At 39.3% G+C, this 14,448-nt stretch overlaps 1 protein-coding gene across 3 annotated transcripts in view; it reads left to right on the top strand.

Moving 5' to 3' along the window:
* ABCB1 (ATP binding cassette subfamily B member 1) overlaps window positions 1-14,448 on the top strand; it is an 81,567-nt gene that overhangs the window by 29,836 nt on the left and 37,283 nt on the right. For all 3 annotated transcript variants that reach the window (XM_037129260.2, XM_053672792.1, XM_053672793.1), the window contains 2 exons: window positions 3,518-3,642; window positions 10,699-10,870. In XM_037129260.2, the coding sequence (XP_036985155.2) occupies window positions 3,518-3,642; window positions 10,699-10,870 (297 nt within the window). The remainder of the gene's footprint in view (window positions 1-3,517; window positions 3,643-10,698; window positions 10,871-14,448) is intronic.

The raw sequence follows: 14,448 nt of genomic DNA, 5'->3' as shown, positions 1-14,448 counted from the left end.
CTGCTACTTTCTTAGGTAGCCGAAGCAGAGGCCAGTAGGAACCCCAGCAGCTCCAGGTAACTGCTCCGACCAAAATAGTACCACAATGCCTCCGAATATTAAACTGCCACTAGAACCACAGCTCACAAAAGGAGGCTAAAACTAATACAAAATAATGTTGAATGTGAACTGTAATTGAAAGTTCTTTTAAAAAAAAAAGTAGGCCAAAAATTGCATGCTAAACCCAAAGAGAGTAACTGCTTGCTAAAGTAAAGGTTTAAATAGGACTCAGAGTCTCCTAACATAATAGACAAAATGTCCAGGATCCAATAAGAAAGCTACCTGTCACATCAAGAACCAAGAAAACCACAACTTCAATGGGGGGGGACCGAATTAGCTGACACCAATATTGGTATAAATCAGATGTGAGAATGATTTGACACAAATTTTAAAATAGCTATCATAAAAATGCTTCACTAAGCCATTACAAGTTCTCTTGAAGCAAAAGAAAATATAGAAACTATTAGCAATGAAATAGTCATAAAAAGAGAACAAAATGAAATTAGAGAACTGAAGGCTACAACAGCAGAAATAAAAGTCGCAGTGGATGACTCTGTCTCATGAGTGGAGATGAGAGGATAGGATCAGCATATCTGGAGATGGAACAATAGAATTCGTCCGTTCTGACATGTGGAGAGAATGCAAAGACTCAGGGACCTGTGGGACAATAACAAAAGATCCAGAAGACAGTAGTATTTGTTGCCATTGAATCCCAAAAGAGGAGGAGAAAGAGAGTGGAGTCTTGGCTGGAAGTGTGGACCCAACACCACCAGGCTGTCCCTGGACAATGGAACGTTGAAACAAAGTGGCACGTGGTTATGCGGAGGACCACCCACCAGTACAATGGAAACAACTCTTTGTTTTTGAGTTTTTATTTTTTTAATTTAATTTAATTTTTTACCTGTTTAATGTGTATATATTTATATTTTCTATACGTTATATGTTTTATACCTCATCCTGTTGCTTATTTTATTTATCTTTCCTTTTCATTGAATTTATTGGGGTAACGCTGGTTAACAAAATCATACAGTTTTGAAGCACGCAGTTCCACGGCACATCATCTGTGCACTGTATTGTGTGTTCACTGCCCCAAGTCAAGTCTCCTATCACCGTTCATGCCCCTAGACCCTCCTCTTCTTGATACACTTGATGACCTAGAGGAATCTCCAGGTTATTCTTGAGTGTAAAAAAAGCCAATCCGAAAAGGTGACCCATCATGTGCTTCCATTTATATAACATTCTTGGAATGACAGAATTACAGACAGAGAACAAACACATCAGAGGTTTCCTGAGGTTGAAGTGCCAGGGAGGGGAGGAGAGCGAAGGGGTAGGGCACGAGGCAGCTGTGGTTGTAGAAACTAGCATAAGGGCTCCTCGTGGTGAAATTGTTCTGTGTCGTGACTACAGGTACACGACTCTACACAGGTCATAACATTGCGTAGATCTAAATACACACACCTGTGCATATAAAACTGGTAAATGTGAGTAACATTGATGAATTTTATCAGTGTTAAGTTCCTAGTTGGGAGAGTGTTCTGAAATGGTCCCGGTATTTCTCTTGGGAACACTACATGAAGGGTGTATGGGATCTCATTGACTTGTTTCTTACCGCATGGGAATCAACAGTTATATGTATATAAAAAAATGTACAAATTATCTCAAATCTAAAACCTACATTGAGAAGTGGAAAAATGGAACTAAGATGAAGGTCAAACTCTCCAAGTGGTAAAAAAATTGCTTCTGAATATATTAGTTTGAAATTGTTTATGAAATGGTATAATACTGTTAATGAGTATTATATTATGAATTGCTGGTGTGTAATCTTTTAATTTTATTATTATTTCTTAAGAAGCAAGTCCTAGAATGACGTACAGGGTGAGCAAAAGTAGGCCCACAGTTGCAAGTAGATGAAATACAAGGTTTATTCTTGTATTATTTTTTTATTTTAAAAATTATTTTATTGTCCAATTACAGTTGTCTGTTATTCTTGTATTATTATTAATTATTGTACTATCTGCCTTCTTCTCTAAACCTAATTTTGCCCACTCTGTATGGTATATTACCTTTTATGTTTTAATTTTTTTCTTTATTTTTACTGTTGGCACTATTGCAGACAGATGCCTCATTTCCCCCCACTTTACGCAGCCCCACCCAGCCCCTGCCGTCCTCCCCCCGGCCATCGCCACACTGCTGTCTGTGTGTGTGAGTCACGGGTGTACGGTCCTTGGCTGATGCCTTTACCTTGTGTCACCTAGTCCTCCCCCCCTCCTTCCCCTCTGACAGCTGTCAGTCTGTTCCATGTGTCTGTGCCTCTGTTTCTACTTATTTTGTTCTTAGCTGGTGTGTAATTTTTAGTTAGGTTGACTACTTAAGCATTCCGGGTGTATAAATAATAACCTTAGTTCTTTGCCCATTCCAATTGATTCCATTTTTGTAACAGGCCCTCTGGGACCTCAGTTCACATGTCTTTGGCTGATTTCAGAGAGAGAAGCACTCCAGTGGCTGTTCATTCAGGTGCCAAAGTCATAGGGAGCTAGGCTTGAACCCTGGATATTTCATTTATTTATAAAATGTTGTAACCTCTTCATCCTTCCATTTCCTCACATGTAAAGTGGGGAAAATAGTACCTACTTCACTGTGCAGTCGAGAAGAATAAATGAGATCCTGTGTATATAAAGTACCCAGTACTGTTTTGTTCTACAGAGTAAATGCTCAGGAACCAAACAGAAGGATCAAAGAACATTCATGAAACAAAGCCCTCCCTGGTGGCTGCATGTGTTGTTTTGCTCAGAAGAGCCAGCTTCCCCTGGCCTGCAAAACTTTCTTGAAGTTCCGTCACCACACAGTGCTTTTGGTTCTCAGCATTCTGCTGGCCTCCACGCGGGCACTTCTGACCCAGAGTGCTATTAGCAGTTGCTCTGTTTCCTTGATCTAGTAATGCCTCCTTCTCCTGCATTTGTTTATAACTATAGTACATGCCTTCTTTTGTGTAGAAGATCACCCCACATTCCTAGTACAAAGCATTTAGTGAGAAAATAAAAAAATTTTTAAATATTTTATTTATTTATTTTTTGAGAGAGGGGAAGGGAAGGAGAAAGAGTGGGAGAGAAATATCAATGTATGGTTGCCTCTCATGCGTCCCCTGCTGGGAACTGGCCTGCAACCCAGGCATGTGCCCTGACTGGGAATCGAACTGCGATACTCTGCTTCGCAGGCCTGTTCTCAATCCACTGAGCTACACCAGCCAGAACCTGAGAAAATAAAAATTTTAATTGAATTTATTATATATGAGCTCGGTGGATTACAGAGTGAATATGTATGTACTAAAAATTAGAACATCGTGACCAAACACAAGTAAAAGATTTTGTTTTATGCGTATATTCACATATTCAAGCAGCATGTGCATGTATTTATTTTTACAAGTGGTAAAGTTAACCTGTTAGTAATTTACATGATCTGAAATTGCATTTTTGAACAGGTACTCTCTACGTTTACTAACAAAGAACTCTGTGCATATGCAAAAGCTGGAGCAGTAGCAGAGGAGGTCTTAGGGGCCATTCGAACTGTGATCGCATTTGGAGGACAGAAGAAAGAGCTGGAAAGGTTTGAATCTCCTTTTTTAAGTTGAGAGAAATGTTAAACTCTGTGTCATCTTGCCTGCCCTTCGGGTTGACAGTGTTGATTATAAGGGTTTTCTCAAATATATGTGTGTCTTGAAATAGCTTCACCCATGTTACAGCATACCTAATATTCCAGAGAAGTAGTAGTTCTAGTTGTGCTCCTTTTTTGGTTAATGTTGTGTACTTGTTTTTTAACCATTTTCAATTGTTGAATTACAGTTTACATTCAATAATGTTATTCTGTATTCGTTTCAGGTGTACAGCAAGGTGGTTAGACAATTGTATACTTTACAAGGTGCCCCCTGCCCACCCTCCCCCCAGCTCCTGCCGCTGATATTTCAAGTAAACAGCTGGCCCCACATGTAGTTATTACAGTATTACTGACTTTATTCTCTATGCTGTAATTTACATCCCTTTGACTGTCCTGTAACTACCGATTGGTACTTCTTAATCTCTTCACCTTGTTCATCCAGCCCCCAACACCCGCCCCCGCCACTGATCAGACAACCAACCATCCACTCTCTGTATCTATGAGTCTTTTCTTCTATTTGCTAATTCAAAGCATTTTCTAGTCTCATAGGTAGGTAGTGACATAAAATAGTTTCTTAGGGCTGAAACGTATTTTATATCCCTGATGATAATTTTTTTCCACAAAGTAAATTGTTATTCATTTATTTGATGTAATTGACGTAGACCATCCTTGATTCTCTAAGGATGAGTGAGTATTTAGTGTAAGATCTATGGGGACAGTTTAATCTGTGGTTCACCTCCCCTACTGCCCAGCCCCTGGTCAGTAGTTATGCTCCATGATTTGGAAGACAAAAATATAACTAAAAAGCCCATTTGCACAAAAGCTCAGCATATTTTTACTGTGTTGTTCAATGATTTTCTTGCAACTGGTCCCTTTTAATAGATTTCTTACAGTACAAAATGGTAATTTATTGAAATTTATAGTATTAGAGTCATTGATTTCTGAGCAGCAGCAGAATTTACTTAAAATAATGTCTGATATAGTATTTTCAGTTAGGAATATATATATTGAAAATATGAAAAACTAAACTGTATTGATTGGAAGATTGTAATTGTTTGGTAAAGCCAGAAAGAAAATCCAGTAAAGTCTGTGAGTCAGAAGAACAATCCCCCTGAGGAGATGAGGGGCAGTGGGTTCCGAGTGGGACAGGCCTCCGGGGTCTGTGGTCCCAGCAATGGTCTGTTTCCTGACCTCAGCGGTGGTTACATGGCCCTTCACTATATCATTATTCTGTAAACTGTGCAGATGTGTTTGGAGTACTCTCGTTCACGTGATACATTTTACCCCACAGAGATGCCCTCTGAGAATTATTTGTGACGATGATGTGCACTAGTCCGAAGGAAAGACCTATCTTGATTTTTTTGCTAAGGTTTCTGCTTTTCCCTTCAAATATGTCTGATTACTAACCTGAGCCATCTTCCTTAGTGACCAGGCAAACATCCAGTCAGATAGAGCCTCTCCTCTTCTCGAGCTTAAATTCTCATGGGGCAAAGGAAGGGTACAGACAACCACAAAAAACAAAATGCCTAATGTACCAGTTGGGGTAAATGTTATTGGGAAATAAAATACCTTTTAGAGTCATAGAGGTTTGTATGCAGAGAGATTATTCAGAAAGTCCTTTCTGGTTAGTTGATGCTTCAGCAGATGCAGAATGAAGTTTTGAACTTGGGATTCTTTCCAGTTTTCCTCAGTGGAAAGGTGGACCAGAAAAACGATGTGTCCACCAGCAAAGGGAGACAAGCAGATTTCACCTGCTTCAACCTGGCGTCTGAGCTGGGGAAAGCATCTCCCTACAGAAGTCAGCATCTCAGGCCCACACCTCCTGGGCATTAACGCTCTGAATTTATAGTCTTCTGCAGGCCAAGGAAACAAAGAGTAAGGATAATAAAATAAAATAAATAAAAGCTATAATGGTTGGAACATAAGAAGCAAAATTTTTATTATATGCATGGAAATCCTGTAGACTCTGTGGGCTAACAATGTCAAATAAGTTCTGAGCACCCGATTCCGATTCAGAAAAAAAGGCTTTCTGTGAGGCAGCAGTGGACAGTTACAGGATACAGAGTATACATAGTATTCTGTCTATGTGTGTATTGTGACAGATGCACATTTTTCTGTCCCAGTTCGTCTTCTTCGGCATTGACACAAAGCCTACAAGCATTGCCTTCTTAAAATGGCTATGGGTCTGGATGGAAATCGATTCCTCCAGGCAGGATGTGGGTTTACACTGTTCCCTGGGGGCACCACTAACCCGAGACCCCCGTACATTACATTCTTTGTCTACACTTCTAATATGAATTCACACTTCAGACCTGCATGATACTGCCTAGTGGTTCAAATGCCCAGGGGAGGTGTTTTTCTACCTGCCTTTACCTTTTGCCAAGGTTAAGACACCCAGATTTTCCTGCTGCCACTGCCCATGTGGCATAAATATGATGCTTTTGAAAGATATTATTATTAGCAACAAAACTATAATAAGAGATGGGAGGTAACCTGGATAGAAGGGAAGGGCATGGTGAGACTCAAGTCCAATATTCAGAACTTAGATGAATCTGATCATTTTAGTTTACTAAAAGTAAAAGGAATTAAGATACTTTTAAAAGGTTTTATTTATTTTTTAGAGAGAAGAGAAGGGAGGGAGAAAGAGGAGAGAAACATCAGTGTGTGGTTGCCCCTCATGCTTTCCCTACTGGGGATCTGGCCTGCAACTCAGGCATGTGCCCCGACTGGGAATCAAACTGGCAAACTTTTGGTTTGCAGGTTGACACTGAATCCACTGAGCCACACCAGCCAGGGCAAGATATTTTTTAAATGGAGTGCTTTCATTAGTAGTACAGAAAGATTTTTTTTCCTAGCAAAGATAGTGATCAACTTTTTATTATAAGAATAAGCACATGGGCCTGTGTGACTGTACTCAAAGACTCATTCTGTGTGTGGAAACATTTTCTCAGAGAATAATAGTTACTGGGATGTATCTTTGAAAGGAAAGCCTCCTCTGGAAAATAGGAAATTTGTTTTGCCTGGAGGTTAACAGGCAATTTGGGACAACAACCTGATGGCCTAAGGTTCTTTCCAGCTTGGCCATTTTTTGAAAGTTCATTCATTCAACTAATGTAGTCAGCATCTACCACATGCCAGGCGCTGTTCGAGGCTCTGGATTTTCAGTGAAATGCAAATAGATGATATTTGCCCTCATGCGATCCTTAGTCAAAGTAGTGAGGTAGAAAAAAAAGGGACAGGAGGAAAGTAAGAAGGAATATAAGAAAGAAATCAAAAAGTGAATTAACTATAGATCTATAAGACGTGCTGTGGAAGAATCAAAGAGTGTGCTGATGAAGGGGAGGAAGGCAAATGTATTTTAACTGTGTTGGTCTGGAAGGCATCTCAGGAGGTTTCATCCAGGCTGAGACCTGAGGGATGAGAAATGGCCTTCCGGGCTGGGGGAAGGATACAAGGGTCTCCCGGATTTCCTGAGATGCCAGTGACTCTGGTGTTTTCTAGGAAACGTAAGGCTTGTATGACTGGAGTTCAGCTGAGTGAAGGGGATGGAGGTGAAGACGCGGGGCCGTAATATGGGGAATTGCAGGCTATGGTGAGGAGTTGGGATTTTATTCCAAGGCCATAGGGAACGGGTTGAGAGTCCTAAATAAGGGAATGACTCTCCATATTGTGTTTAAGATTATTTCTCTGTCTGTAAGTGGTTTGGCGAATAGGTGAGAGCAGTTAAAGTGTAGAGACAGGTAGTCCAGGTGAGAGGGCTTATAGTGGCCTGATCGAGACTGCTGGCAGGAGGGGTGACAAGTACATAGAGTTGGGTTATAATTTGGAAGTGGAATTGGTAAAACTATTCTGAGACCAAATATAACCCTTCGATTTTCTTTCCAGTTCCTTCTTTCCTTTCCCTTCTCTGCTTCAAAGTAGACAAGTAACTAAGGCCTCAGTCTTTCTCTTCAGATTAGCAGGTGCAGGAGGAAACTGGCTCTCTTAAATGAAAACTAACCAGAATTTAAAATGAGTTTAATTCATAGTAGAAGATTGTTTTATTTTCCTTAATTAAAAAAAAGTTTTTCTCTTTGTGTCTTACAGGTGTTTACCTATTAGTATTGATTTCTTTTTGCTAAATTAAAATTGTTCCTTGCTCTTGTAAATGGCTGTTGCATCACTGATAAATATTTTTATAATATTTAAGAAGGATAATGTTTTCTAAATATCAGTGTTTTTGTGATGTGACTTTAGTCCATTTTAGGAACTCCTACTTTAATTACCATTTTATCAATTCCATGATTTTAGTGGTTGGATGATAGTAGTAGTTGATTTTGTATTGTGATATTTTTATTAAAATGCTAATCAAAAAGTAAAAGTATTGTTTATGTCTCCTCCCTCCTTATCCCTTCCTTTCTCCCTTTATCTTTTCTGGCATCTAAATGATTTTCTTCCTTATTGTTGCTTCTTCCTGTGCAAATGTTTCCTCTGGCTGAATGCAACAACAGCTTATCAGTGAAACGGGTTCTGCGTTAGTCTCGGTAAGCAAGAACTGAAATAAAGGAGGTAAACAGGGTGTGAGTCACAGCTGTTCAAGTTACTGTGTAATCGTGTAATTTGTGCCTCATAGCACTTCTCACCTTGGGTCAGCTCATGAAGTGGAAGATACACAAACACGCACTTGTGTGTTTGTGTGTGTGTGTGTGTGTACCTATATATATCAACCACTGAAACACGTTTCTTAAAGATAATTGTTTTTGTTCAAAGATTATAACTGGCAAGGTAGAAGTGGATATTTCTGGGAGAAGAAACTGATACTATGTTACTATTTTATCACTATAAATTTCTGTTTGAATTCGGTCTTTAGTGAATGTGGGGGTCATGCAGATTTCATTGGCACACTTTCATAACTGATAAAGTAGCTAATTTAAAAAGTCCTGAAGGCAAGAAAGAATGCATGCTCAGACAATATTTATATAGTCATGTCTTTGTGGATTGAAGACCTCAAGTCTGAATTCTCTGTGGAACTGAGTTCTTTTATTTCAACAGTTGTGAACTCCTTTCTCTAAGGCCGTGTTCTGAGTTCTGCAGGGAGCTGTGAGTAACAGGATAAAGACAGATGTAAAGCTTAATTATAATCTGGTCTATTTTCCTAATATTCAATAATATTACCTTGAGTCTATATTTCCAGAGATCCTCCTCCTTTAAAATTGGGCCCCATTATTGTATCTCCACGTCTCTCTTCTTGAGCTTAATAGTCTGCCGTGTTCCTTTCACATGAAGATAAAGTTACAGACACCACCTCCTTTATCCTTACCATCGGAAATTAACTGTTCTCCGAGAGTTTAAAAAGTGCTGGAACTAACATTTGGGAGTGAGCTTAAGTCATTAGAACTGGAGAGAAAAGAAAACCTGTCCGGGGACTCCAACATGTTTTTGGTTTTCCTTTGCACACTTGCTTTTGCCCTCCTTTGTGTAATTTGAAGTGCTGTGGAATACTTCTTACGTTGACGCAAACTGGGTAGCTTATCTTAATTCCATAGGTTTATTTTAAAAATCACTGACTTGAAATATGCTCAGTGTCCTGTATTTTCTGTGAGAAATTTTGATGGGTATTCTCCAAGTTTGGGTAACAGAGTAGATATTGTTGTGCTGGAAACATGTTCTAGCTGTGCTACGACTTATTTTCCCAGTCCATGAGGCAGCCTCATGGCCTCGGGCAGCCCAGCCCGCTGGCCAGGGCCCTTTCCTCCATGGGGGCAGCCGTGACAGCACCGTGTCGGGGGGCTCTGACAGAGGGAAGAGGGTATGGGCAATGTGTAGAAAGACTAAGGAAGGGACACTGGTGCATAATAAAGCATTATTGTATATTTTTAAGCCCCATAATTCTTTCAGGTCAGTGATTTTTTTTTGAAAATGAACATTTATGGAAATAAGATAAACTATACAGTTTATTTAAATATTAAATGTATCATTACATCGCAATCCATAGCTCTCAGAATGCTCCTACACATGAGTCAATCAAACTGAAAAATGTCTGGGGGCTTTTCTAGAAATAAAGGACAAAGATTTATTCAAAGCTCTTAAGAGTGTGCAAACTAGAAACACAGCTAGGCAAAAACCCAGAAGCGTTCCAAAGAGGAAAGAAAAGTTAAGAGTTCTTAGACTACAAGTCACATCCTTGAGAAGAATCAATCATGCCTTCTGAGATTGGTCCAGAGCAGTTATCAGTCAGATGTCAGGTGGTCTGGCTGCCGGATGCCTTATGGTGTGGAGGACAGGCACTAGGAGTCTAGTCCTGAGTTCTTTAGGGGACAGTCAGGGGGTTAGCTACAGGTAAATAAATGTCTGGGCATTGAGAAAAGACTGGAAAGTTCAAAAGTTTGTTTCTCTGCTAGTTAAAGCAAGAATAGAAGCCTTTCTTCCTGCCTCAGCTTTCTTGATTTGAGTAATTTAGCAGCTTGACTGCAGTGACTCCATTTTCGTTCTCCACTTTCTTCCTCACTTGTATTCTTTGCATTGGTCCTTCCAGTGGTCCCAGAGGGATGCAGGGTGGGGTGCAGATTGTCTCCAAAGCTTCTGTAATGTTCAGAGACTTAAAGGACTGACTTACGTTGAACATTTTATAGCACTCTATCTTCATTTTATTAATAAATTTAAAAAGCATGCAAAATTTAAAGGAAAAACACAGTGTTCGTAGCATCTCTTTTGTGTATGAAACCATGCTGGTTCTAAATGTTTGTTAAATTTTACTCTACTTGTTTTGCTATTGCTAAGGCCAGAGAAGAGGCTTTTAGAAGGCCTTCCCACAAGTCACTTCACCTCTGTGAGTCTCCATTTCCTTCCCCACAAGAAGGGATTAAATAGTACTGACATCGTAGGGTCAGTGTATGACGAGAGGAGAAAACGTGTATGAAACACGTCCAGAGGGCTGGGCACATTCTAAGTCCTCAGTGAGCATCGTGCTGTATTGATCAATTTATATGATTTGTAAGTATATGTGATCACTTTTGTTACTCCTCCTAGGTACAACAGAAATTTAGAAGAAGCTAAAAGAATTGGCATAAGGAAGGCTATTACGGCCAACATTTCTATGGGAGCTGCTTTCCTGATCATGTATGCATCATATGCTCTGGCGTTCTGGTATGGGACCACCTTGGTCCTGTCAGGAGAATATTCTATTGGACAAGTGCTCACTGTAAGTGGTGATGTATTAAGAAAAGATTCACTATTGAAACTCCAGTGAAATCGCAGTGTGGTGTTGGCTTGACTGTTGGAGAATACATTTTGAAGGGTGATTGAATAACACAAAGAGGCATGCACTATTAGGTTAATAAGTGAAAAGGAAATTAGATGTATTTAGCAATCAGTTTTGTCTTTTTGGAAACTCCCCTTTGCATAGTCCATCATGTGGCTTAAATAATAAACCATGACCACCCTCTATAGCATGAACTTTTCATTGGCTGAGATTATTTCATTGTGACAGACACTGTGCTAAACACTTTACTTTTATTTTTTGCTTTGCTGTTCATAACTCCAAATGGCAAAATACACTTTAACTTCTTTTGGAAATCTTTTTAATGATAGCTAGTATACCTCACCAATTTATGGAAGTACAAAGTGTTACTCTCTCTATAAGAACGTGCTGTTTGGAGGTGCTCTCCCTTACGGATCTTTGCACAAGTGTTAAAGGCTTGCCATTTGATGCTATTCTTTTATAGTTAAAGACAGTGAAAGAATTCACTGACCAAGCTCTATCCCTGTCTTTTTTAAAAAAATCCTTACCTGAGGATATGTCTGTTGATTTTTAGAGAGAGAGGGACAGAAACTTGAGTCAGTTGGTTGCCTCCTGTACATGCCCCGACCAGGGATTCCACAACCTGGGATATGCCCTGACTAGGGAATCAAACCTGAAGTCTTTTGGGGTATGGGACGATGCTCCAGGCAACCGAGCCACCTAGTCAGGGCTCAGTCTGCATCTCGATCTAATAAAGTACATATTGTTAGAAGGGTCACTCGGTTCCTTTTTCCTAGGCCAAGCGTAAGTATATTCAGTTAATGACAGACCAAATTTTGTTGAGTCCCTTAAAACAGTTTCCTCTGTCTGGAAACAGACTGGTAATGTGGATGTGATAATTATGTCTCTTGTTTTTTCAGACTGTTGTCTCAGCCAAAATATATGTGGCTATTCAGTTGAGAATAGTTTTAACCAAAAAGCTTTTATTAGGATAGTGATACTGTGGATGAACCTAGGTTGTGATAAAAGAAGTATTCTGTTTCATTTTGATGTAGACAAGCAGTTTGAAATCCAGCATTCACTGAACTCAGATCTGCCTTACAAACTTGAAGCATCAGAACAGCAAGTATGATCACAGGATTTGATATGAGGCCAATTTGGTTCAAATTCTAACTGTACAACTTTTAGCTGTACAATTTTGGGCAGCCATTCCAGATTTTTCAAGCCTTCATACCTCTTTTGCCAAATGGAGATGACAGTACTGTTGTAAGGACTGACTGATAAAATGAGTAGGGAATCACTTAGCAAAATTCTTTCTGTGTGAATTATTGGGGACTCTAATTACTGTGCGATTTTGAAAGAAATGAATAGTGACATTAGTTCACTTTAACCCTGATGAGAAACAAAGTCAGGTCTTTATCAGTAAGAAACTTATTTGGGCAAAATGAAAAAAAAACAACCTGTTCATCAGACCTCAAAGAACACAGTTTAGCAGAGGAAAACAAAAGACAACTTGATAAAGAATAATGCCATAGGTCTGTGTGTTTTATAATTTACAAAGTATTTGTATATAGTGTTTATGTATAATACAAAGTACTTATATATAAATATACCTTTTTGTAGCTCAGTGGATTGAGCACGGGCCTGCGAGCCAGAGTATCGCGGTTCAATTCCCAGTCAGGGCACACGCTTGGGTTGCAGGCCAGTTCCCAGCCAGGGCCAGCCCCCAGCAAGGGCCAGTTCCCAGCAGGGGGCGCACAAGAAGCAACCATACATTGATATTTCTCTCCCTCTCTCCTTTCCTTCCCTTCTAAAGATAAATAAATACAAAATCTAAAAAAAAAATAAATAAAATTATAAATATACCTTTTATTATATATAGTAAATACATATTATATATACACATAATATTACTATTTTGATATTAGCACATTACTATATTAATAGTTAGTGTTAGTATAATATATTGATATGTTAATATACACAAATAAATATATATATTGTAAAAGGTTGCCAGGTATGGAGAACAGACTCTTGCCTATTTTTTTGCAAATGAGGAAATTGAAGCCCAGAAACTCGAGAAGAATGGCCTGAAGACACATAGCCAGTTAGTGCTTAATCAGGGTTCAGACCTGGCTGTTCTGTGTCTCCTACTAGGGCGACGCAGAGAATTTTCACTATTCTCTGCTGAGGATCTAAACCAAATTCTTGGCCATCCAAAAAATATTAAAACAGTCTATTATAGTGTCCTGGTCCTATAGAACTTACACCGTTATTTCACTGAGAAAGTAAGATTAATTTTTCATTCTAAATTAAAAAGTACTTACACTTTAAAAAACATTTTTCATGCCCAGTTTCTATATTTATATTGCCTTGCCGTTTTCATTTTTCTTTTTTTATTTTTAATTGATTATGCTGTTACAGTTGTCCTATTCCCCCCTTCATTCCCCTCCACCCTACCCCCCCATCCCCACCATTACCCCCCTTTAGTTTATGACCATGTGTCTCAAGTCCTTTAGATTCTATATTTCCCATGCTATTCTTGCCCCCCCATCTATTTTCTATCTACTGTCTATGCTACTTATTTTCTGTACCTTCTCCCCCCTTCTCCTCCTCCCACTCCCCTGTTGCTAACCCTCCTTGAGATCTTCATTTCTATGTTTCCACTCCTGATCTAGCTGTCCTTTTAGTTTGCTTTCGTTTTAGGTGTGGTTGTTAATAACTGTGAGTTTGTTGTCCTTTCACTGTTCATGTTTCTTTAACTTCATTTTCTTCGATAAGTCCCTTTAACATTTCATATAATAAGGGCTTGGTGATGATGAACTCCTTGAATTTGATCTTATCTGAGAAGCACCTTATCTGTCCTTCCATTCTAAATGAAAGTTTTGCTGGATAGATCAGTCTTGGTTGTAGGTCTTTGGATTTCATGACTTGGAATACCTCTTTCCAGCCCCTTCTTGCCTGTAAGGTCTCTTTTGAGAAATCTGCTGACAGTCTGATGGGGACTCCTTTGTAGGTGACTGTCCCCTTAGCTCTTGCTGCTTCTAGGATTCTCTCCTTCATTTTAATTTTGGCTAATGTAATTATGATGTGCCTTGGTGTGTTCCTTCTTGGGTCCAACTTCTTTGGTACTCTCTGAGCTTCCTGGATTTCCTGGAAGTCTATTTCCTTTGCCAGATTGGGGAAATTTTCCTTTATTATTTGTTCAAATAAGTTTTCCACTGGTGGCTATGCCTTTCCCCCTTTTGGTACCCCTATAATTCGAATGTTGGAGCGTTTAAAGATGTCCTGGAGGTTCCTAAGACTCTCCTCATTTCTTTGAATTCTTGCTTCCTGACTCTTTTCTGTTTGGCCATTATTTGCTTTCTTCTGGTCCACTCCATTGATTTGAGTCCCAGTTTCCTTTTCATCGCTATTGGTTTCCTGTGCAATTTCATTCATTTCAATTAGTTTCGCCTTCATATGTTTCTCTAATTTGTGGCTATAATCAACCAGTTCTGTGAGGATCCTGATGACCAGTGTTTTAAACTGTGCGTCTG

The sequence above is a fragment of the Artibeus jamaicensis genome, unplaced genomic scaffold, assembly GCF_021234435.1.
Source record: "Artibeus jamaicensis isolate MK-2021 breed Jamaican fruit bat unplaced genomic scaffold, CSHL_Jam_final contig_787, whole genome shotgun sequence".
Taxonomy (NCBI): domain Eukaryota; kingdom Metazoa; phylum Chordata; class Mammalia; order Chiroptera; family Phyllostomidae; genus Artibeus; species Artibeus jamaicensis.
The sequence above is the reverse complement of the archived record's forward strand: the minus strand, read 5'-3'. Positions and strand labels throughout refer to the sequence as shown.